The sequence below is a fragment of the Hyperolius riggenbachi genome, chromosome 1, assembly GCF_040937935.1.
Source record: "Hyperolius riggenbachi isolate aHypRig1 chromosome 1, aHypRig1.pri, whole genome shotgun sequence".
NCBI classification, from domain to species: domain Eukaryota; kingdom Metazoa; phylum Chordata; class Amphibia; order Anura; family Hyperoliidae; genus Hyperolius; species Hyperolius riggenbachi.
The window spans coordinates 72,442,001-72,466,334 of record NC_090646.1 but is presented as its reverse complement, the minus strand read 5'-3'; the positions used below and the strand labels follow the sequence as shown (position 1 = coordinate 72,466,334).

Below are 24,334 nucleotides of genomic sequence, written 5' to 3'. Positions count from 1 at the left end.
AACAAAAGGGACCTTTCACTCGCACCACGTAAAAAGCCTCTCTCATCAGAAGGCTGTGCAAAAAGGTAACATTTAATCAAATTTGTTTCCATAAGTTAAAATTCATTATATAAAATTATGTTAAAATGGGTATTGCATACCTAAAACAAATAACTGATCAAAATGTTTGAGAAAAACATAATTGATGGGTAAAAGATCAGGATGAAAAAGAAGCCTCGGTCCCCCTCTATGCATGTTTGTCCCCTTCAGTGCCTTTGTTCCCTCTCTATGCCTCTCTGCCCCCCCCCCCCCCCCCTTTGCCTCTCTGTCCCCTCTGTGCCTCTTTCCCCCCTCTGTGCCTCTGTCCCCTCTTTGCCTCTTTGTCCCCTCCATGTCCACTGTGTGCCTCTGTCCCCTCTGTGCCTCTGTCCTCTAGCCTTGTGGAGTTCCCCCTTCAGAAGCAGAAGTGCTGGACTCACCTCCCAGCGCAAGTCCAGCGCTGTCCATCCTGCAGCTTCTAGTGTACAGCACTGCTTCTTGTATGTCATGTGACATACAAGAGGAGATACCGTGCACAGGAGCCAGCAAGTGGCGGAGAGGGGAGGAGGGACAATGGGGACTTAGTTTGGAGGTGAGTCCAGCACTGTTGCTGCTGTGGGTGACAGGTCCCGGGACACAGGAGAAGTTTGAGGCCGGTTTCACACTACAAATTGGCGCTTGCGTACCGCAACATGGAAAGCATGAACTTCTCCATAGGGTCTCATTAGGCTGCGGTAGCAGTGCTGCAATTTGCCACACCGCGCCAGTGGCAAAGGGCCCTGAAACTACTTCTTCAAGCTTCCCCCACATGGAAATAACATGATTGCAACAGGAATGTATGAGTGGATCATTCGTAAATTGGGGATTATCTGTATAGTGTTGAGACAAAACTTTCATTGCAGTAATTGTACAGCAAAATCCCCAATTGCAATGTAAAATCGTAATGTTAAATTTCAAACAACTGCAGAATTATTTATTCTTGCACGTAATGGTGACGCAATGACTGGTCATTTCTGTATTTCATTATACAATGGATTTTTGCAAGGTACACATTTTTGAGAAGTTTCTTAAAAATGTACGTACACATGCCTATGGACCTCCACGCATTTGATGGAAATTTGTTTTCACATTGAGTACTTCCGTGAATGTAATTTTTTTTTGTTTCAATCTTTTTATTGGATTTTTTAAGGTAAAAGGTTAACATAGTTGTACAGACTGTATAGGTATAAGCATATTAACAGGTTACAACACATTTTACAGTCAGGCACGAGATTTAACTCTAATAACAATTGTAGGAGGTAGAGAAAGCAGAAGTGTTCAAGATATAGGGGTGTCATAGAAAGGCATACATGGGGTACGTGAATGTAATTTTAATAATCTAGGTTAACTGTGAAATCATATTTGTGATCACAATTATGCAAAAATTCAGAAAAGAAAAATTACCCTGAACTATACTGAAATCAAATGAGTACAGCTGCATCTTCAATAATTATCAGGATAATAGTAAGAGAGATTACCAATTGAAAAAACAAACAAAAAAACAGCTAATATGTGAGCATGCAGGCCCAGATTTACATTACAGGAGCCTATAGGCTCAGATGTCCTGGCACACTAACCTTCGCCCTCCATGAACCTACAATATCCTCGAACAGATAAGGCCTGTAAGTGCAGCGCAGCGCAATCTGGAAGGCCGCACATGATAGTGCAGCCTGCCAGGAAGGATAGGGTTAAGGGAAGTCTGAGGCCGGATAGGGGTGGGGGCGGAGACGGACAGGCAAGGTAGTAGAAGGGGGTGGGGGCGGAGTTAGTCAGACGAGCGTGGGGCAAGAAGCTGGAAGGACGTGACTTGCCTGCATCACAGCATGGAGGATTTAGAGGCCTTGGTGGAGAGGGTTCGGGCGGAAGCGGCATCCAGGGGACCAGAGTGGGTGCAATCACAGATGGCGGCCATGTCAGCAGGGCCCAGCACCAGCGGCCAGCAGCAGGAGTTGGGGCGGAGAACGTCTCGGCCGCCGGAGCGGCTCAGCCCGGATCCGACCTCGCGGTCGTAGCGGAGGGGCGGGAGCCCAGTGCAGAACCCTCCGGCGCCCCCCGCTAAGAAGGCAGCGGCGGGTGGGTCAGCCGGGAGGACCAGTGGCGGCAAGAGCGGCTCGGCGGGAGGAGCCAGGCGGGAAAAAGCGGCACCCCAGGCCGCGCGAGCCAGCAAGCAGAAGGGAAGCGGCGGCAGATCCAGCAGAACGGGCACCTCCTCTTCGCAGAGCGGGGGGAGGGGGCCCCGAGACACTTCAGCGGACAGGCCAGTCACCAGGAGTAGTGGAGAGACGGCGGCAGCCAGGCAAGGAGGCGAGCAGCAGGGGGACAGGGCACAGCAGCGGAGCAGCCAGGCGGGTCACTCGGCCCAACAGCAGGGCGCGGCCGCCGGAGGGTCCAATGTCGCAGCACCACAACCTGATGGAGGGCCATCAACCTCGGCAGGATCCGGAGCAGCGGTCGGGCAGGTGGGCTTACCTGTGCCACCAGGTGAGGCCTCTATAATTCCTAATATTGCCAGTATATCATGTGGGTCAGGTTTGGGGGTGCAAAGGGGGCTAGCGCAGACTGGGGTCAGCTTGGGGGGCAATGCGCAGGCAGTGATTATCCCGGCTTTAGAGTCATTCATGGCGGGTATGAGAAGTTTGTTGGGGGGGCCCCCAACAGCGTCAGGTTTACCTGTGGGGGTGTGGGCGGGCCAGGGGCAATCACCATTCACACCCTTAGTGGGTCAGCAGAGGGAGGTACAACTGCCAAGTGGCATCGGTTTAGTGACACAGCAGCCAGCGGCGACAGTAGCGGGTCCGGTAGCCACGCAGAATTTGTCCCAGTCGGTGCCTGCAGCAATGAACGGCGCAGGTATCGCTTGATTCCGCGCACGTTCCAGAACTGGTTGCAGGCGTTTGAGATTTTGGCCTGCGTTATTGGCGAGAAGAACCCCGAGTGCTGTTCGGCGCTTTTCTGCTATCAGAATGCGATTGGGGAAGCGTACAGGAGGTATGGGAGTATGCCTGGCTCAGGTACGACGAGTTATTTAGGCAGAGGAAGGCGGTTCGGCCTTCAGTGTGTTGGAACCACAAGGACATAGAGTTATGGATGAGTCTGATGATTCCAGCAACAGGGCAGCAGTCCTTTCGGGGACAGGATAGTGCAGGTGTCACGGGAAAACCAGGCAGTAGAACAAAGGGTTTGTGCTGGCAGTTTAACGACGGCACATGCAGGTTCGGGTCCGCGTGTCGTTTCAAACACGAGTGTTCCGGGTGTGGGGGGTCACACCCATCATCAAGATGCTACAAGCAGAAGAAGGGTAGGGTGTCGGATGCTGGACACAAGAGGGAAGACTCCGGTGAGAGTTCAAAGGATGGAACCATACCTTTGTGAGTATCCGCGGGCCGAGGACGCGGCTTTTTTGCGGGGCGGGTTTTCGGAGGTTTTCATTATACCCAGTCACTGTGCAGCAACGGGGGGGGGGGGTCCACATAAAAATCTTGGGTCAGCTATGGAATTTCCTGACGTCGTGTCATCAAAATTGGCCAAGGAAATGGAGGCGGGCCGGGTAGCGGGACCGTTTACCGAGTGCCCGTTGGACAGCTTGATTGTCTCGCCATTGGGGGTGGTCCCCAAGAAGGAGCCAGGTTCTTTTCGCCTCATTCACCACCTTTCATTTCCAAAAGGGTCATCAGTAAATGATGGTCTGTCGGAACAGGACACATCGGTTGTGTACACGTCTTTTGACGTAGCTCTCCGTTGGGTTAGGAGGTTGGGACAGGGTTCCCTGTTAGCTAAAACGGACATTGAATCAGCCTTCAGGCTCCTGCCGGTACACCCTTCCAGTTTTCGCTTGTTGGGGATTGTTTGGGAGGGTAAGTATTTTGTTGACCTCTGCCTTCCTATGGGTTGTGCAATATCCTGCTCATTTTTTGAAAAGTTTAGTTGTTTTGTGGAATGGGTGGTAAGAGAAGTCGCAGGCGTCCATTCAGTAATACACTATCTGGATGACTTCCTTTTCATGGGTTCGGCAGGTTCAACTGACTGCGCTGCCGCTTTGGCGGCAATGTATCAGATCTGCCAGTCCTTTGGTATTCCCCTAGCAATAGCAAAGACAGAGGGTCCCACCACATCATTGAAGTTTTTGGGGGTACATATTGACACGCTGGCCATGGAATGCAGTCTTCCATTGGACAAGGTTAAGGACTTGCAAACTACCATCCAGAAGGCGGTGGGTAGAAAAAAGGTCACCCTTCGTGAACTTCAATCCCTGATTGGTAAATTAAACTTTGCCTGCAGAATAATGCCGATGGGGCGCATCTTCTGTAGGCGTTTGTCCAGCGCCACGGCAGGAATTTCGGCACCTCACCACCGGATCCGAATGACAGGGGACATGAGAGAGGACCTAAAGGTATGGTTGACATTCTTGCAGGATTTCAATGGCAGGTCCCTTTGGATGGAAGAGGAGGTGAGTAATTTTGACATCGAATTGTTCACGGATGCGTCTGGCTCCCACGGTTTTGGCATCTTTATGGCAGGAAAATGGTGCGCTTCCCCCTGGGATCCTTTGTGGGTGGAGGCGGGATTTACAGCTAACTTGGTGTTGTTAGAGTTGTTTCCCATAGTGGTGGCTGTAGAGTTGTGGGGGCGGTTTTTGGCCAACAAACGCATTCGCTTCAACTGCGATAACTTGGGCGTAGTGCTAGCGGTAAACAAATTTTCAGCATCCTCGCCGCCAGTGGTTAGGTTGATGAGGCAATTGGTTTTGTCATGTTTACGATTTAATATTTGCATCTTTGCGGTGCATCTGCCTGGGGTGGACAACATCATTGCTGATGCCCTCTCTCGATTCCAGTGGGACAGGTTCCGGGCAGCGGCACCTTCAGCGGAAGAGATTGGGGTTCCCTGTCCAGAGCTGATGTGGACGATTCCGTTCGGGCAGTCTCATTGCTGATTAGGAGGTCACTAGCAGAGTCTTCATGGGCAGCGTACGCGCCCGTCTGGGAGGCGTGGGACGCTTTGACGGCACAAGTTGGGGGCTGTTCATCGGACGAGGATCGGTCGTGCTTGCTCCTATATTTTGTGGGGAATAATTTTGCGGAAGGCACGTCGGCGGCGGCCATGTCTAAAAAATTGGCGGCATTGGCCTTTCTGTTTAAGTCCAGGGGCCAAAGGGACGTGACTAAGGATTTTAGGGTTGGGCAGGCAATGAGAGGATTCAGGGCAGGATCGTTCGCAAGGGATTCCAGACGCCCGGTCACTTTCGAGATTCTGAGGAAGGTGGTACTGGCAGCGCAGGAGGTGTGCTCCAGTCAATACGAGGCGGTGCTTTTCAGCACGGCATTCGTTTTGGCCTTCTTTGGGGCGTTTCGGGTAGGGGAATTAGTCAGTAGGTCAAAATCTTCGGCGGGAGGTATCCTCGCCGGAGATGTTTTGGTCCAAGAGGAATCAGTCTCCATTAATTTACGTAAGTCAAAAACGGATCGGTCAGGCAAGGGAAAGGTCATTACTCTTTTCCAGATCGGGGGTTTGTTGTGCCCCAGGGACAACGTGTTGCGATTCCTTCAGATCAGGCCACAATCTGCACTTGTTTTGTTAGCACATGTTGACGGTTCTCCTTTGACCCGTTTTCAGTTTTCAGCCATATTTCGTAAGTGCTTGGAAAAGGCAGGGCTCCCGCCCGGTGAGTTCGCCTCACACTCCTTTCGTATAGGGGCGGCGACTGAAGCGTCGCGTTGGGGACTCAGCGAGGAGGTAGTTAAGAGGATAGGCAGATGGGATTCAATCAGATATAGGTCTTATGTCAGATTGCATTTGATTTAAGTTTACAGCGGTAATGGGTTATAGCTGTTAGTTTTTGTTTCCTGTGTTCCATTTTGTTTTCCAGGAAGGCCGGTCTTGGTCTGGATCTTCGGTCACTCCTACGTCGCTAGGGGTGCGAGAAGAGCGGCAGTTCGCCCCGAGGGGCGACAACTCGGTTTCCCAAGGCAGGAGGTCCTTGTTCGCTGGCTTGGTTTCCCAGGCATGTTGTGGGCAAGAGTTTGGCCTGAGATTAGCAGATATGCCGGTTGGGATAGGGCCCCGGACGTGCTGGTACTGCACGTCGGGGGCAACGATTTAGCTTCAAAGTCTACCAGGGCCATCATCCGGGACATCAAATTTGATGTTTTAAGGATAAAAAGGGAGTTTCCAGCTACGGTGCTGGTATGGTCGGACGTGGTGGCCAGGGCATCGTGGAGATTGGCAAGATCAGTTAGTAAAGTCAATAGAGCGCGAGTCAAGCTGAACAAGGAGGTGGCGAAGTTTGTTATCCAGAATGGGGGGATAGCCGTCAGACACATTGAACTGGAAAGCGATTTGCACTTACTTCTCAGCAGAGACGGGGTGCACTTGAATGAGATAGGGACAGATTTGTGGGCACTGGCGATAGAGGAGGGTATCCAGAGAGCGCTGAGGGTGTGGGCCTCTCTGCCGTGAGGGGTCACGTCGATTCGTGGTGGAGGGGTAAGGGCTCCGGAGGTTCGTTTGTTTCTCGGGGATTTGCCTCAGGTGCGAATCACCAGTTTGGTTATCAACAAGTGACAAGTAATTCGGTGGCATTCAGCTGTCCCTGAGCCGGTGATCGCGGCGGGGGCCGGTTACAGGCTGCTTGCCCGGTAGCTTAAAGTGCAACGGTTTTGGCAATCTCGGATCCCTTACCTCAGCTCTCTGAAGAAGTTATATGTTATATTTCGGTAAATAAACGGGCTGCTTTGGCCTATTAAATCCATGCTGGTGGTCATGTGTATTATTTGGGGTTCTTGGGTAGCGTAACTGGGGAAGCTAGGTTTGCTACTATCAAGATAAGGCCTGTAAGTGCAGCGCAGCGCAATCTGGAAGGCCGCACATGATAGTGCAGCCTGCCAGGAAGGATAGGGTTAAGGGAAGTCTGAGGCCGGATAGGGGTGGGGGCGGAGACGGACAGGCAAGGTAGTAGAAGGGGGTGGGGGCGGAGTTAGTCAGACGAGCATGGGGCAAGAAGCTCCCTCCCTCCCTCCCTCTTTTTTCCTGTTTGTACAGGCGGATACACTGCGATTCCAGAAGGAGGTTGATCGTCGTCATGGCAGCAGGAGGGGTAAGGGCTCCGGAGGTTCGTTTGTTTCTCGGGGATTTGCCTCAGGTGCGAATCACCAGTTTGGTTATCAACAAGTGACAAGTAATTCGGTGGCATTCAGCTGTCCCTGAGCCGGTGATCGCGGCGGGGGCCGGTTACAGGCTGCTTGCCCGGTAGCTTAAAGTGCAACGGTTTTGGCAATCTCGGATCCCTTACCTCAGCTCTCTGAAGAAGTTATATGTTATATTTCGGTAAATAAACGGGCTGCTTTGGCCTATTAAATCCATGCTGGTGGTCATGTGTATTATTTGGGGTTCTTGGGTAGCGTAACTGGGGAAGCTAGGTTTGCTACTATCATGCACGGCAAGTGTGCTGGCTGTCCCAGCTGTCACTCCTTCCTTATATCCCCTGCTTGACATAGGTAGCTATATTTGTCCCTTAATATAAGGTAGTTAGAGGAACCTCACTATTAAGTTGCTAGAGGTGCGCCTGACAGAAGGGAGATCTCGCCAGTGTAATACTGAGAGTCAGATGAGTAGCCGCTCATGTACACTCCACTTGGGACTCTGCTTAGGGAAGGCAGAAAGAGGCACTCAAGGAGGGAAGTGAGCCACCTTTTCATCATCAGGCGCCTGTAGGCAAATGCCTACAGTGCCTTATGGTAAATCCAGCCCTGTGAGCATGGAATGACAATCGAATCCTTACTGTCTGTTCTGAGAAAAAAAAAATGAGAAGCACCCACACAATGAAACTGCTATGTGGATAGGAGTGATTGAATGAAGATGGAAATAGCTGAGATCCAGGAAAACTATCAGATCCATAGAAGCTATTCCAAACTAGCTCCAAATTGATATAAAACTATCACCATGGGAACCCTCCAAAGACTCCAAGATCCCAAAGCCCCTGTGAATTTTTATCATGACATAAACTGGAGTGTCAGGAAACACTATGATAATTCAACTCAGTCTTGTTCTATATATCCTCTGTGTTCTGCTAGCTGACTGCTAAGGGGCTTAGTGGTAGGACCACTGTGATGCAACCACGGGGACATGATAAACAATAAACCACAAATTGTGTAACACAAGTAATGTGTTGTTGCACTAGAACAGCGCTGGGTAAACCTGGCCCGCCGGCAGGCGAACGGACTCCTCTACTCTCCCTCCCTGCAGAGTTGCAAGCAGAAGAAAACCAAGGGTTAACACTAATCTTCTCACTGCTTCCTGCAGTGAGTCTCCATAACCAAAGGGCCTCACATGAGACGCCATCAGGATGTGCCATGCCAGTGTATTACATGCTGGCTCATCCTAATGGCATGTCATGTGACTCGGGACACGTGACACCCTGTGGCCATGGAGACCCAATGCAGAATTCGGTGAGTAGGTGAGTGTCAACTTTTGGTTTCCTTCCGCTTATGACTCTGACTCTGCAGGAAGGGAAAGAGGAGGTGGGAAGGAGTTTTAGGAAGGCGGGCCGTGGTCTGCAGCATGCAAAGTTTGCCCAGCTCTGCACTAGAACAATCTCGCAAGCCTGAGGTGAGAGGGCTGAACATTGTTTTAATTGATGTTCCAAGAGGACAACGTTTACATAATTTTCTGGAACACTTTAGGAAGAGCCATCAATCTAATTTTCATTTAAAGGTCTGCTAATTTACAGGGAGCAATCATGTTTTAGATTGTTCTGGCATGGCGGAACACGTGAGCACCATCCAGGAGTGTTTTTGAGTTCGGAATACGGCCTTAGTACTTTGCAATGCTTGTTTATATTGTTTACATTGCGCTTTTCATCAGCTACAGTTTTTATCAGCTACAGTGCTGCCCCATTTTGATCTTATTTTGTTTTGTATTTTCATAGCACTGACATCTTCTGCAGTGCTTTACAGAGGCGTACGAGAGAGAACGGCGCCGGAGACTTGGGCGCAGGACACAGCCAGTATATGGCTGATCCTGCTGCCGCACAAGTCCGGGCGGTGTTAATTACTATTCCCCCTCCAGGCCGACATGGATAGTGGGGGCGCGCCGCGGCGGAAAAATGGGCGTGGTCATGACCAGATGAGGGCGGGGCTAACTGTAATTTAAAGTGAACCCAGGGTGAGAGTGATATGGTGGTTGCCATATTTATTTCCTTTTAAACAATTCTAGTTGCCTGGCAGCCCTGCTGATCTATTTGGCTGTAGTAGTGAACTGAATTACACCAGAAACAAGCATGCAGCTAATCTTGTCAGTTCTGACAATATTGTCAGAAACCCCTGACCTGCTGCATGCTTGTTCAGGGTCTATGGTTGAAAGAATTAGAGGCAGAGGACCAACACGGCAGCCAGGCAGCTGGTATTACTTAAAAGGAGATAAATATGGCAGCCTCAATATTATTCTCACCTCAGGTTCCCTTTAAAAGTGCAACGCAAAGACAGAGGGCCCAAGTTTTGGTGACCCTTTCCCCAGAAAATTCACATAATTGTGCAGGTTTTCTCAAGAAAATACACGTAATGTGAGCAGATTTTAACAAAAAACACATCCAATGACCCCAATATGCACAAACGGTAGCAGATATGGCCCCAATATGCACAATCGGTAGCAGATATTGCCCCAATATGCACAATCGGTAGCAGATATGGCCCCAATATGCACAATCGGTAGCAGATATGGCCCCAATATGCACAATCGGTAGCAGATATGGCCCCAATATGCACAATCGGTAGCAGATATGGCCCCAATATGCACAATCGGTAGCAGATATGGCCCCAATATGCACAATCGGTAGCAGATATGGCCCCAATATGCACAATCGGTAGCAGATATGGCCCCAATATGCACAATCGGTAGCAGATATGGCCTCAATATGCACAATCGGTAGCAGATATGGCCCCAATATGCACAATCGGTAGCAGATATGGCCCCAATATGCACAATCGGTAGCAGATATGGCCCCAATATGCACAATTGGTAGCAGATATGACCCCAATATGCACAATCGGTAGCAGATATGGCCCCAATATGCACAATCGGTAGCAGATATGACCCCAATATGCACAATCGGTAGCAGATATGACCCCAATATGCACAATCGGTAGCAGATATGACCCCAATATGCACAATCGGTAGCAGATATGACCCCAATATGCACAATCGGTAGCAGATATGACCCCAATATGCACAATCCGTAGCAGATATGACCCCAATATGCACAATCCGTAGCAGATATGACCCCAATATGCACAATCTGTAGCAGATATGACCCCAATATGCACAATCCGTAGCAGATATGACCCCAATACGCACAATCCGTAGCAGAAATGACCCCAATACGCACAATGCGTAGCAGATATGACCCCAATACGCACAATCCGTAGCAGATATGACCCCAATATGCACAATCCGTAGCAGATATGACCCCAATATGCACAATCCGTAGCAGATATGACCCCAATATGCACAATCCGTAGCAGATATGACCCCAATAAGCACCACCTGAAAAAGAAAAGAAAAACCCATTTACTCACCTACAGCCGAAGACCTTCTTTCCCGACCTCCTGTCCCGACCTCCTTGTGGCGCGCAGCGCCCGCGCGCCCACGATCCTCTTCCTTCCCGACGTCACGACGAGACTTCCTGCCTGCATGCAGAGAGCAGGGCTACGGGAAAATGGCCGCCCGAAGTCTGCAGAGCAGGGCTCCGGGCGGCCATCTTACCGTAGCCCTGCCTGCTGCTCCGTGCTGCCGCTGTGTGAACTGACTTGGCGTCTTTTAGACGCCTGAAGTCAGTTCACTCCAGGGGGTGCTTTGGGGGTGCTTGGACAATTCTAGGGGGTGCTCGAGCACCCCCTTGCACCCCCCTGGCGCCGCCCCTGCGTAGTTCCTATTACGGCCTATGGTGGCACCGGCTGCGCCCAAGTCTCCTGCGCTGCTGCGCCCAAGTGTCCAGCGCTGGATTTACCGTGTTCGTTACAGAGTGCATAGTTATGTCACTTACTGTTCCTCACTAGAGGGGTTCACAATCTAATTCCTACTATAGTCTCTATCATAGTCTACCATAGTCTCGGAATCTAAAAGCATCTAAAGGTAGCCACACAATAGTCAACTCAATTTGAAGAGTGAGCAGCAGACAAGCTGTCTAATCAAAGTGTATACGAGGTAAAATTGTTGATAAAAAAACATTCAAACTGATCTTTACAAGGAATCAAAATGTTTTGCAGGATTGTCACTAGCTCAAATGAGGGGCTTAACTTGAACTAGGCAGACCTCCTGCAAAGTTCTTCCAGCCCCCCCCCCCCCCCCCGACCCCCCATACATACACACACACACACACACACATTGAAATTTAATGGGCCTTACATCAAGCCTGTAAATAGGATGCAGTCACATCGGTTGCAAGTGCAAAGAGGAGTGTCATGCATAACCTTCATCTAGCGGTGTGACATATTTTCACTTTGTAGCAGCTGCACTATCTCCCTGTGGATCCTGTCTGTCTGTGCACGTCACGGGAGCAGCAGGGACTATATAGTGGCTTTAGCGAAGAAGAGAGGAGTGAGGAAATGTTGCACCACAAAATGAAGGTAATGTATGCAGCTCCTCTCCACTCTGCTCTGCACTTGCCACAGACAGGACTGGCCCCCTTATCCTCCCCACCCCCCCATCCCCATTGTATTCACTCAATTCTACTCCAGTGTTGTTAGGATCAGTTTAAATAAGGGCTAGCTTCCATGCAGTGTAGACCCCTGTGGCTCTCTGCTGCACATCACTCCCGGCGGGGGGGTAGGGGGGGTGGAGCTTGCAATTCCCATTTATTATAATGAATGGGATGGCGGGCTGAATCGCTCCGAAATGCAGCAAACCATGCGCTGCAATTCAGCACTGAATTGCTGTGCATGAATGGAAAAGGCAGACAGCGCAGTCTATGTCCCTGCTGTCCCTGCGATTGCGTTTCCATAAGCGCGCCTAAAAGCGCGCTATATGGAAACAAGCCCTAAGGCTGATCATACCATTTTGGTTTAGTTATACAATAGTTAGTTTCGACTAATAGATTTTTGTGGCAAATTTGTCTGTACATGTAATGATTCAGGGTGAAAAAAATAAAAATCGATATCTGGAAGATATTTTGCATGACCTTGATATCATACTTTTACCCAATACCTTCCCTTTAATCAATATTATTGTTGAATCAGAACATGTACAGTAGGTTGGCGGAGTGACTTGATAAATGCATAGATGGAAACCAGATCCCAGCACACAGCTGTGACCTTTACTGTAACCTTTCACATTTCATCAGGGATACTAAATCTGGGCTACTCCCTATATATAAAAGACCAGTGTAAGACACAGATGTTAGCCTATGAACAGAACAGACAATGGATCCCAGCATGAAAAAGTTTTATCACATCCATGAGTTTAATCCCAAAGCTCTGCTAAACACTTACTTTTCTTCAGACACTCCAGAACTGCTTTACCATGAGTCCACCAGACTAATGATGAACTGTTTTCACAAAGCATTTGATTCAGGTATGCTCTTTTATAAAAACTTGTGTCTGTTGTTCCTGTATATAAGTATTCATTTATTTATATGAAGTGGCATGCTTATAAAATCACAATTGTGCTTTTTGCATGCATATATTTATTATTTAAAAAGGGTGCCACAGTAATTTGGAGACATAACAACAAAAGTTGTTTAGGTGATACCTTTAATAGCTAACTGTAACAGGTTTCTCTGCAAGCTTTCGAAACTTAAAGTTTCTTCTTCGGGTGTGATACAGAACTGTTTCAGAACCAGTAGGTATGGTATGGTTCAAGATCCAGTTCTGAAACATGCCTGAAGAAGAAACCTAAAGTTTGGAAAGCTTTCAAAGAAATCTTCTACAGTTAGTCAATAAAGGTATCACCTAAACAACTTTTGTTGTTATGGCTCTGGATTCCCTCTATGACTAATACTGGACAACACGCAAATGGTAATTTGGGGGTAGGGGAAAGCCACCAGTGGAATATTGGTAAAATTACTGATATTCCACTATAGTTAGCGGCTAATTTTGATAGTAAGATATCAGTCATTTTAACCTAACACTGTTCTCACATGAGCCCTCTCTCTACCAATGTCTAGCTCTAACCAATTCCCCTCACTGCTGCAAAATCCACTGATAATGAACACTTTACCGAACCCTATCCTCACATGAGCCCTCCCTCTACCTGAACTCAGAACTTCCTCTCTACTCTAAAAGATAAGCAACAAGTATGTTTTTTCCAGAGTAAAATAAGCCATAAATTACTGTTGTTGTCACTTAGGCCGGGTTCACATTAGGACGCATCCGCCCATACGCTTGCGTTCTGCTCCGTGAGCGGAGCGGGAACGCAAGGTCCTGACATGTCGGGAATGTCCACTCCGATGAGCGGAACACAGGGAACGGAACTGAGCGGAGCGTAGCAATGTGAACTTTCCCATAGGGAAAGCATTGCTGCGGCTGCTGCGTTCCGCTCATTGGAGCGGAACGTAGGCTGAAAACAGCCTAATGTGAACCGAGCCATACAGTAGGTAGTAGAAATCTGACAGCAGTGATAGGTTTTGGACTAGTCCATTTCTTCATGGGGGATTCTCAGAGATTTATTTATTTTCAAAAGCACTTAGTGAATGGCAGTTGCTCTGTCCAACTACCAAAAAACTGCATAGCGAGCAGGGAAGCCGGCCAGCATCATTGTTTAAATCCTTTTTAGGGAATATCTTTATAAAGAATAAAAGCCTTGCTGAGAATCCCCTATGAAGAGATAGACTAGTCCAAAACCTGTCGCTTCTGTCAGATTTCTACTACCTACTGTAAGGGCCCTTTTCCACTAGCAGCGATTGCGATGCTGAATCGCAAACTGCTAGTGATTTTTAAATCGCTACGGTTTGCTTTTTAACATAGGAATCGCGGTAGGTAATTTCCACTACCGCGATTCGTTTTTTTACTCAAACGTGATCGCTCCGCGGAACGATTTTTGCCGCGATTTTGCTATGCAGTCCAGTGCATAGCAAAATCGCGATCGCAAACGCCGGGAAAATTTGTTCACTTTGCTGAATCGCAATCGCTAGCATATAGCGTGAACGCTAGCGATTGCTAGTGGAAAGGGCCCTAAGCGACAGCAACATAGGAGAAAAGTAATTTATGGCTCATTTTACTCTGGAAAAAGCGTACTTCTTATTTGTCTATGTTTGTGCATATTTTAAATTTTTTCGACATAGTGCCCCTTTAAATTAAAACATTTATTTGTTACAGCTGATACAAATCCTGTAATAAATCTGCAGTTTGTCTACTTCCTACTTTCATGGAAGCAGAAATATTGTTAACACTCTGTGTTTACCTATTAGCTCTCCGCCATGGTAGTCAGCTGACACAACCAAGGGATCAAATTATAGCTTGTGCTTAGTCACAGATGAGGGGGAATTAGAAAGGCTAAACTCTCTACATACATACATGGTGCATTTCTGTACATTTTCCTTCTGTCCTATGCAAGAGTTCAGGTCCACTTTAACATTATACTCAATAGCGGCGACCAAATTGTCCAGTAGCCACATGCGTCCAAATTTTCTGCTATGCCTCTGACTTAGTCCCCGCCTTTCTGTGTCTGGCTAGAAAATTGGGACCCACCCTGTCCTCAAAAGGTCATAACAGACCTGACAAGCAGTTACCACTCACATCATCTACTTCTTAACTGCTATATTGTTAAATGATTTAAAAATCATTTAAGCGATTCCCCTTGCTCTGAACTATCAGTAGTATTGACTCTGCCTCTGAACGCCACTGTAAAATCTTCTGTGCTTCCAACTCTGGGTCTGGGGAGTATGGCAGCAAGTGCCACAGTTCATGTAGAATGCTGGTATAGTGGATAGAACTCGACAGCCCAGCAGAGAGAGATGGCAACACATCCTAAACCAGGCCACATCTGAATGACTACCAGCTGGTAGGCCTGGTTTAGGATGCGCTGCCTTCTCTCTCAGCTGTCTTCTAAAATGTAAGTTATACTGTATGGCTAGCTGCTCCCAGGTTATACATTTGCTTACATGTTGTTTTAATTAGCGGTTGAGATCCCTTTCAATCGGATGACCTCAACATGGTGGAAGGGTCTAGTACAAAATATTTTGCATACCAATTGTTTTGGAAGCTAACTGTCACGATCTGCATCTGCTGATAACATCATGAACTATTTGGATGAACTTCCTCTGTCTCACCAGCAGATGTCCTCGCTCTCTTCGGGAGTTATGCAGCCTGAATTGCTCTCTGCCCACCAGCAGAGGTCTCTCCTTCAGGAACTATTCCATTGCAGACTGCTGATGAGGGCAGGTCTGAGATCACCTGGATATTGTCATCTGACCTCACAGCACACTATATAATCAGCTCCAGCAGACCAGCTCATTACTAGCTCTTCAAGCCAGTTACCTGGTCCCGATTCCTGCAATCTAGTCCTCCCTGCCTTGCTCCTGTTCCCTGCATCCTTGCTACCTGACCTTTGCTATTCATTGACTAATCCTTTGCCTAGCAATTATATTACTGTGCGACTCTCTGGTTTTGACCTTGCTTGTATGACTGCCTGTTGCTTGTCAATATCTGGTTTAGTTGCAGTGTGTGTGTGTGTGTGTGTATTAACCAGGTTCCAGGGTTAAGTGTGCACACTGAATATATGGTTAAAGAGGAACTTCAGCCTAAACAAACATACTGTCATTAAGTTACATTAGTTATGTTCATTAAAATAGATAAGTAATATAATCTCTTACCCACCCTGTTTTAAAAGAGCAGGCAAATGTTTGATTTCATGAGGGCAGGCATTTTTTTGGTTGAAAGGAGGTGACAGGTAGCATGAGACACAGTTCCAACTGTCCTGTGTGCTGTCCCAGTAGGCAAAGTGAATAACAACATAGAAAATCCCAATATGATTTGCACAGCATCAGGGAAAAAAGCCCGGGCAGTTTTCTTTGATGGGTGGAGCTTAGCTAAAAATGCAGCTAAAAATGATGCTTTGGTAAGAAAAACAAAGTGCTGATGCTGTGAAACTGTTAAAGAAACACCAAGCCTTTTCAGTTCTGCTGAGTAGATTTTTAGTCCGGAGGTTCACTTTAAGGCTATGGTTTCATTTGCAGTTGCATTATTCCTTATTTTGATTGCCTGGTTTATTTGCATTGTTTTCTGTGCATGAAGTCAATGTGCGCTTTGATGCCACTTGCTTAATCTATGTTTACAATTGCAATAAACCTTTGTTATTTTCCTTATTCCTGGTTTGAGTCTTGGTAGTTGAAGGAAATCAGCCGGCACCATCCGAAGTATTTCTCATGCTCTTTTATTTTGAATCCATCACAGCAGACAATGCAACGTTTCGAGGAAAAACCTCTTTATCAAGCTCTTACTGTGTGTTAAATACAATGTGTATCTGAACAATCACATTTATATAGTCATCATGGAGTATATACAGCCAATATATACTCCATGATGGAGTACTGCTGGACAAAGCCTAGGCACATCCTATATTTACAACAAGAGGAGTGCATCACACTACCTTTTTCTATGGTTTGAGTCTTCGTGCATTTCCACAATAGTGACAAACGTCACAAACCTGCAATTCTTGCAATTCTTATGCACTGCATGCGATGTTACATGTTGTGAATGGGAAGCATAACACTAACACCCTCCATTAATGTAAAGTTGTAGCACCTGTTTTGAATGCAAGGGGTGTGGTCTGCCTATAAGAGGCTCTGCACACCACAGCTGGTAGTCATGCAGATGCGGGCCTGGTTTAGGATACACTACTATTTCTCTCTGCTGCTTACATGTTCTATACTATCTTTTTTTGTGTGAGCTGTATAAAGTACCAGCATGTCTAGGGTTGACTTTAAGCAAGAAAGGATTTAGTGGACTCTGCTACCAACTACATATAGCATACGTATGAATCGGCCCTGGGAGACCTGGCCACAGGATACAGCCAATATGGCTTATCCTGCTGCTGCACAAGATCCCTGTGCCGTTAAATACTATTCCCCCTCCAGGTCCACGTGGATATCTATTGCTGGAGGCTGAATTACAGTGTTTTGAAAAGTAACTTCAGCTCCATCTTCTGACGGCGCCAAAGGTACTCAATGTGCGCCGCTACAGCTATAATTCCTATTACGGCCTACGGTGGAGCCGGCTGCACCCAAATCTCCTGCGCTGTAATCACAGTGCTTGCTACATATACACATAGACTGCTATGCGGCTACTGAAAGATAGCAAATTAATGCATTTGTTGGTGTGACAAAATCCCCAAAATGTTCTCCTTTGTAGGTATTGCAAAAGGAAAAAAATGTGATCGACGTCAGCCTCGGCCCAATCCTCAATCATCTTCTGGCAATCTGTGATTTCGTGGACAACATTTCTATTGTAGAGTTCAGTGATCCTTGCATGACAGAAATGAAGAAATGGCTCAACAAGGAACCCGATGCCCATGACTGGACTCACACCTCCAGGATTATGAAGGAGATAACAGGAAGCAGGTAATGTATCAAATGTGCTTTATTGTTCCACGTTCTATGAAGACTTTACAAATAATAGGTTTTATTTGATGTCACATTAGACTTATCAAAGTGGTATTTTGGCAGCATTCCGTGTAGGCCTCAACCAGTTCAAACAATAATTTCTGAATTAAAAGACCACATTTTTCCATTTAAAAAATATGTCAACACATACAACTAAAAAGTACATTGCTTCCAGAGTAAAATGAGCTATAAACTACTTCTATTATGTTGCTGTCACTAACAGTAGTAGAAGTCTGACTCCTCAGTTTTTTTTTTTTAAATTTAAAAAGCACTTAGTGAATGGCAGTTGCTCAGTCCAACTGCTAAAATAGTTTGCAAAGAGGTATGCATGTGTATGTGTCTGTGTGTGGAAAGGGGGGGCGCTAGCTAGTGTTGGGCGAACAGTGTTCGCCACTGTTCGGGTTCTGCAGAACATCACCCTGTTCGGGTGATGTTCGAGTTCGGCCGAACACCTCATGGTGTTCGGCCTTTTTAGTTCGGGTTCGCCCGAACAGCTCAATGCCCAGCTGAACAGGCCGAACAGGGCCCGTTCGGCCGAACAGGGCCCTGTTCGGCCGAATACTGCCCCCCTATGGGGTCGCAGGCATAAGGGGGGAGCATGCCCCGGTCGCGGGGGGGGGGGGGGGGGTCGGAAATTCCCCCCACCCCCTCCGCTAGCGCTCCCCCCTCTGCCCGCTTCCCCATAAAAAAGTTTGATGAAAGTACCGGTGGCTGGCCTGGCAGTAGAGTGAGTGAGGAGGAGGAGTCCGGAGAGTGACGCGTTGAGGCCGGGCAGCAGGCGGTTCAGCGGTAGTACCCTTGTGGTACTTCCGCCCTTTCTCTGACCTCACGTCCTCTGCATACGAGGGTACGCGTCACGCGTACCCTCGTATGCGTCATCACGTAGAGGACATGAGGTCAGAGAAAGGGCGGAAGTACCACAAGGGTACAACGCTGAACCGCCCGCTGCCCGGCCTCAACGCGTCACTCTCCGGACTCCTCCTCCTCACTCACTCTACTGCTAGGCCAGCCACCGGTACTTTCATCAAACTTTTTTATGGGGAAGCGGGCAGAGGGGGGAGCGCTAGTGGAGGGGGTGGGGGGAATTTCCGACCCCCCCCGCGACCGGGGCATGCTCCCCCCTTATGCCTGCGACCCCATAGGGCCCCCAAAAGCGGGATGTTCGGGGAGTTCGGGGTTCGGGCCGAACATGCCGAACATCTGGTACATGTTCGGCGAACGGACCCGAACCCGAACATCCAGGTGTTCGCCCAACACTAGCGCTAGCATCTTTGTATAGATCCCTTCCAGGTTTTTTTTTTTTTTTTTTTAATATACTCAAAAGTGATAGCAACATAGGAGAAAAGTAATTTATGGCTCATTTTACTCTGGAAGAAACATACTTCTTATTTGTATGTGTTTTTATTATTATTACATATATCTTACATTTTTCATAATAGTGGTCCTTTAATTGTTTAAGGTTTTATAAAATTGAATTGCTGTTTATACATAGTATGATGACCGCCCATGCAGAGAAGAGCCAAAAGGTGCGACTAAGCCAAAATACCAGGGCTGATTGTGGCTGAACAGAGACACTCGGGAGGATGGCGAGGGACGCATCGGTTCTGAAGTGGCTGGCGGAAGCCCCAGGTGAGTATAAAATATTTTTCTTTTGCCATCACAGGTTTACTTTAACTGAGCATTATGTATTTCTTATTAACGAGGGGGAGGGGGGGAAGGGAATACGGCATTGCTGAACACCTCTGGATCTAATCAGCTGGAAAAGCTGTTATTCCACTGCAGAGAGAGAGAGAGGGAGAGAGGGATATATTACTGTACTTGAATGAAGCCTCTCCAGTGTAGAAATGGAATCAGTCTAAAGTCTAAAGTCTGTCAATAGAAAAATCCAAGTACCAATAAAAGAATCCAAGGAACGGGTTGATCCCATCAAAGGACTACATCTTCCAGCATGCATTGCAGTGGTCAAGAACGCACAACACCACCCGCCAGTAGTGATGTAGCGAACATCAAACTTTCGGTAAATGTTCGCGAACCAGCTGTTTGCAGCAGTGCTGGAGGAGGACAGTGGTTAAAAGAGGAAAACTTTTATCAAAAAGACTTTATAGTTTTTGAGAAAATTGATTTTAAAATTCTCGGGAAGAGTATGGGAAATGTTTCATTGGCTGCCAACTTTAGCGGTTAATACCAAAGCCCTCCTACATGCTAGAAACACCAAATTTGCAGGGTATTTGGAAGAGGGCAGTGGGTACAAGAGGGAAAAAATTCAAAAAGACTTTATAGTTTTTTAGAAAACAGATTTTAAAGTTCTTGTTCAGAGTGTAGGAAATGTTTCCCTGGCCGCCGAATTTAGTGGTTAATAGCACAGCCCTCTTACGTGCTAGAAACACTACATTTTCAGGGTATGTGAAGGGGGACAGTGGGTACAAGAGGAGAAAAACATTCAAAAAGACCTTATAGTTTTTGAGAAAATCGATGTTAAAGTTAGAAGAAAAAAAACAATAGCAAAGTTACTTCGGTAAAATGACAGATAATGTATTAGCGTGTATACAAATGTATTTTTTTTCTATACATGTTAATATATTATCTGTCATTTCAGCACAGTAACTTTGCTACTTTTTTCTTCTAATCCTGCTGACTGCTCCCTTGGCCCTGCATGTTTGTAGCTGAGCCTGAGCTGCCTTGTAACAGCTCACCTGTCCCAGCAGCTACTCCGTTCCAATCTCTGTCTTCAACCACGCTGCCTGAGTCTTCCTCTTTCGGCGCTTGTTATGTGTAAATAACATGTGCCGGGCATACAGAAGAAGAAGGCAGCGTGGCTGAAGGCAGAGATCGGAACGGAGCAGGTGAGATGTTACAAGGCAGCTCAGGCTCAGCTACAAACAACGGGATTGGGGGCCAAGGGAGCAGTCAGCAGGAGACCACATGAGTGGGTCCAGCGCCGCGGGGGTCCCTGGAGTGGCCGCCAGAACCCTAGGGCAATTGTACCTTTGCCTCAATGAAAGAGACGGGCCTGGGGTGGGGGGATACGGAGCAGCCGCCCAAGGATACACCCCATTTACAAACCTCTAACAAAAATCTGACAAGGTTGGCTGTATGCTTATTTGATTGTTGTATGATTCAGACACTGCTGATGCCAGAATAATCAGCAGGACAGCCAGACAACTGGTATTGTTTAAAATGAAATAAATATTACAGCCTCCATATGCCTCTCACTTCAGATGTCCTTTAAGTTTTTGATTTTTATTTGCTTTCATTTTACAGTGAAGGCTGGCAAGAAAGAGAAGAGAGGTTGAGAAGTCAACTGAAGCACATGATTCGATGCGACTTCACCAAAGAAATCTCCCCAGATTTGGCAGTTTTACCTAAAGCTGATTGTTTGTTCAGTATATGGGGGCTTGAATTCATGAGCATTGACGAGGAGGCCTTCTGCAAAAACCTGAGGACAATGGCCTCCTACATAAAACAGGGAGGATACCTCCTGATCTATGGAAACATCAATTCAACCTTTTTTAAAGTTGGGGGAGAAATACCATCTCTGTGCCTACACTAATGACTTTCTGAAGAAGATTCTAACTGATGCAGGATTCACCGTGTTACACTATGAGAACCTGGACCGGGTTACTCCAACTGAGCTCCTGGACCATGAGAAGCTTGTCTTTGTAGTGGCTCAGAAAACGGTGGAAAGTTAAAGAGGAACTGTAGCAAAAAGGGGGGAAAAAATAAATCCATAAATTACAAAGTGAGAAGTTAAAAAATAGAAGAGAGATCAAGAAATGATTGATATTCGCATTGTAGTTTGTCCATATAGTTTGATCCACAACAATCCTGCACGTCATCATCTTTACTACTGGCAGACATGAAAAAAAAAACCAGACAACCGGCGTGTAAACGCAACATCACACGACAGCACACAACAGACGTGAACAGGAAGTCAAGCAATCGCGGTACTTTGTGCGGAGTCGTCGGGTATCTTAAAGCGGTATTGTCAGCATAAAAATAAAATTTCAACAGCAACTGGTCTGAGTGTATTAAGTGATAAAAATGCTAATCCTGCATCAAAACTTTTTCTGCTGTTATGGTTTGGAGTGATCACATACTTAAGGAGCACTGGCCCTTTTGTAGTCAGTGCCAAACAGTTGCATGCTGGGGGTTCTTTTTATCTATAATATATTCCTCCTCTTCCATGTATTTCCCTGCCTAGCTGCGTATCTGAAACACGATCCCCTGCTCACTTGTGTTTACAAGCAAGGCGGAGGTGACTCAACGATTGGAGGAGAAAAGAAAAAAAAAGTAAAGGGCAGAAATTACATCAGTATTTAGCCTCAAACTGTGGGCAAAAGACATGGTTCCCACCAGGAACAGAATTCTCTTAATTAACTATAAAAAATTCACTGAAATAAAAGTGTGGACAATACAATACATGTGTTATGTAAGTAGATCAAGTATTTATCTACTTATATGTGTTTTTTTTCCCTGGCATAGTATGGCTAATTCTTCTGCTTTAAATTATTACTGTGCGTCATTCACGTGATCGTATGCCTGTGCCTATGTCGCAAGATTGTGGAAACTATTGCTCGTCACTCAAAACATTGACGGTTGGCGGAAAAATCATTGTGAATATCACCTAGTGGGTACGGACCTTTACCACTTCTACCCATCTCAGACATGAGGCTGGGTTCAAGGTGAAGTGGGGGAGGGGGAGAGGAGGATATAAACAGCAACTGCAAGTCTGCAGTGGGAAGGCAAGCGCCAATACAATGCTGCACCAGGTATAGTTTTGATTGCATAAAAATAAACATTAAAAATGCAAAGTGTGTTTTGAAAAGAAAAATTGAACAATTGCTGTAAATACTTGGTTCTTTAAATAAAAAAAAGGTTAAAGGATACCAGATACGAATAAAGCTAGAGAAATGGTGGCCTGACTGCATGTGTCCTACAGCGCGTGCCCGGGAGCGCACTGCACATGCATATGAGGTCATGCGCATGACGTAGTGACATCATATGCATGCGCAGAGCGCTCCCAGGATGCGCGCTGCTCGGCCAGTGCCTGCACAGTAGTGCCCGACTCCGGCGATGCGAAAGAGGCTGCCGGAGGGGCATTTAGGTAGAACGCGAGGGCAGAAAGCAGAAAAGGAGCAGTAGGCATCAGGATAGGTAACAGTATGTGCCTGCTTCCCTCCCTGTTTCTGTAGCTTTATTTGCATCTGGTATCCATTAACAGTCATCAGCACTGTATTGTGAGTGATAGAGGAAGGGGATTTTGCCGAGCTCTGTATCACTGTGTGAGTGGAAAGGATTGCCTCTGCATACAGTGATAATATCCAGCATCTTCCTCTCTCATTCCTCCGACTGTCAAAGTATAAGAAGTCCCCGATCCTGATCCGGCGATCCGATCGGAGATCCCAGCAGGCCGATTGCTTGTAGTGTAGATAAGAAGCTTTGGAGGGTTCTGTTCTGTCTGGTAGTACCAATCCACATTGCTGTACACATCGCTGCTTGCCTTACATGTCAAGACCAAACTATCCCCCAAGGATACTGAGACATATTCTGGTGTCTGAGTCATAGAGATCTGTCCAGAGCTTCCTGTAATAATAATAATAATAATAATAATTAATTACAGCAACTTCCAATGTACTATATTAGTGATCCCTCTATTCCCCAGTAACTTATTACCTTGAACACAGAAGATGATTACAGACAGCAGATAAATGGGATGAGCCATCTCTCTGTTTTGGGAAATGATAGCTGCTAATCAGTTATATTCTGCAGTCCTCTGCACTCAGTATTTAAACCTGCAGAAGGTGTACTGAGCATTCCTTGTGTACAATTTGCATTTGTGGTCAACAGATTTACATCAGCCTACTACACAAAGATGCTCAAAGCAACAGTGCAACATCTTTACAAGTTTCTCTCTCCTAAAGGAGTCTGACCATTAAAGGATACATCCGGTGATTTAAGAAGAAGAAGAAGAAAAAAAAAAGATGTACACACTTGGGGCTTCATCCAGCCCCTAGAAGTCTGTTAGGTCCTATGCCATGGTTCTCCCCTCCGATAGATCACGACTACCGTGTTTCCCCGAAAATAAGACACTGTCTTATATTAATTTTTCCTTAAAAATATGTCCTAGGGCTTATTTTTGGGGAGGTCTTATATTTTGTGGTGGTAGGCAGATCCCCCTTTAGTATTTAGCTAGATCTCCCCAGTATATAGCCAGAAACACCTAGTGTATACCCACACACCCTCCCACCCCTCAGTATATAGCCAAAAAACCCCTATGTAGCCAGTGTATATAGGCATATTCCCCCCTCTCCTGCTGCAGACACTAACACCTCTCCATGCGAATACATGGGATTCAGCTGACTCCACTTACCATACACATCCAGGACAATCCAGACTGTTGCGCTGCTGCCCCTGTCAATGTACCTCCTTTGTTGCTGGCCCCCTCCTCCATAAAGTAGGATCCCCCTCCGTTTTCGCTGCGCATAATTCAAATATCAGATCAGCGGGTAAGAGCAGATAAACTTGTACAGTATCATCGCCGCCGTATACAGGAATTGATCTCTGTTTACTTCCTGTATCCGTCAGCACTGTTACTATACAACTTTAGCTGCCTTTCCCCGGTGATCTGAGATCTACATTATGCACAGCGTATGCCGGATGGGGATCAGATTTGCTGGAGGAGGGGGGCCA

The 24,334-nt window shown here is 46.9% G+C and overlaps 1 protein-coding gene across 7 annotated transcripts in view; it reads left to right on the top strand.

Moving 5' to 3' along the window:
* LOC137545445 (indolethylamine N-methyltransferase-like) overlaps positions 1-21,658 on the top strand; it is a 52,672-nt gene extending 31,014 nt beyond the window's left edge. Inside the window, exons 3-6 of one of the 7 annotated variants that reach the window (XR_011026037.1) lie at positions 12,547-12,618; positions 17,394-17,602; positions 19,137-19,273; positions 20,906-21,658. Coding sequence is in view for 2 of the 7 variants with exons in the window: in XM_068266668.1 (XP_068122769.1) it covers positions 8,614-8,661; positions 17,394-17,602; positions 20,906-21,194 (546 nt within the window). In the remaining 5 variants the exon portion in view is untranslated. Of the gene's footprint in view, positions 1-8,593; positions 8,662-12,298; positions 12,619-14,848; positions 15,097-17,393; positions 17,603-19,136; positions 19,274-20,905 lie in introns of those variants that run through there. The other 6 variants (XR_011026036.1, XR_011026035.1, XR_011026038.1 and 3 more) reach the window with 6 other exon arrangements.
* Positions 21,659-24,334: the final 2,676 nt, after the last annotated feature.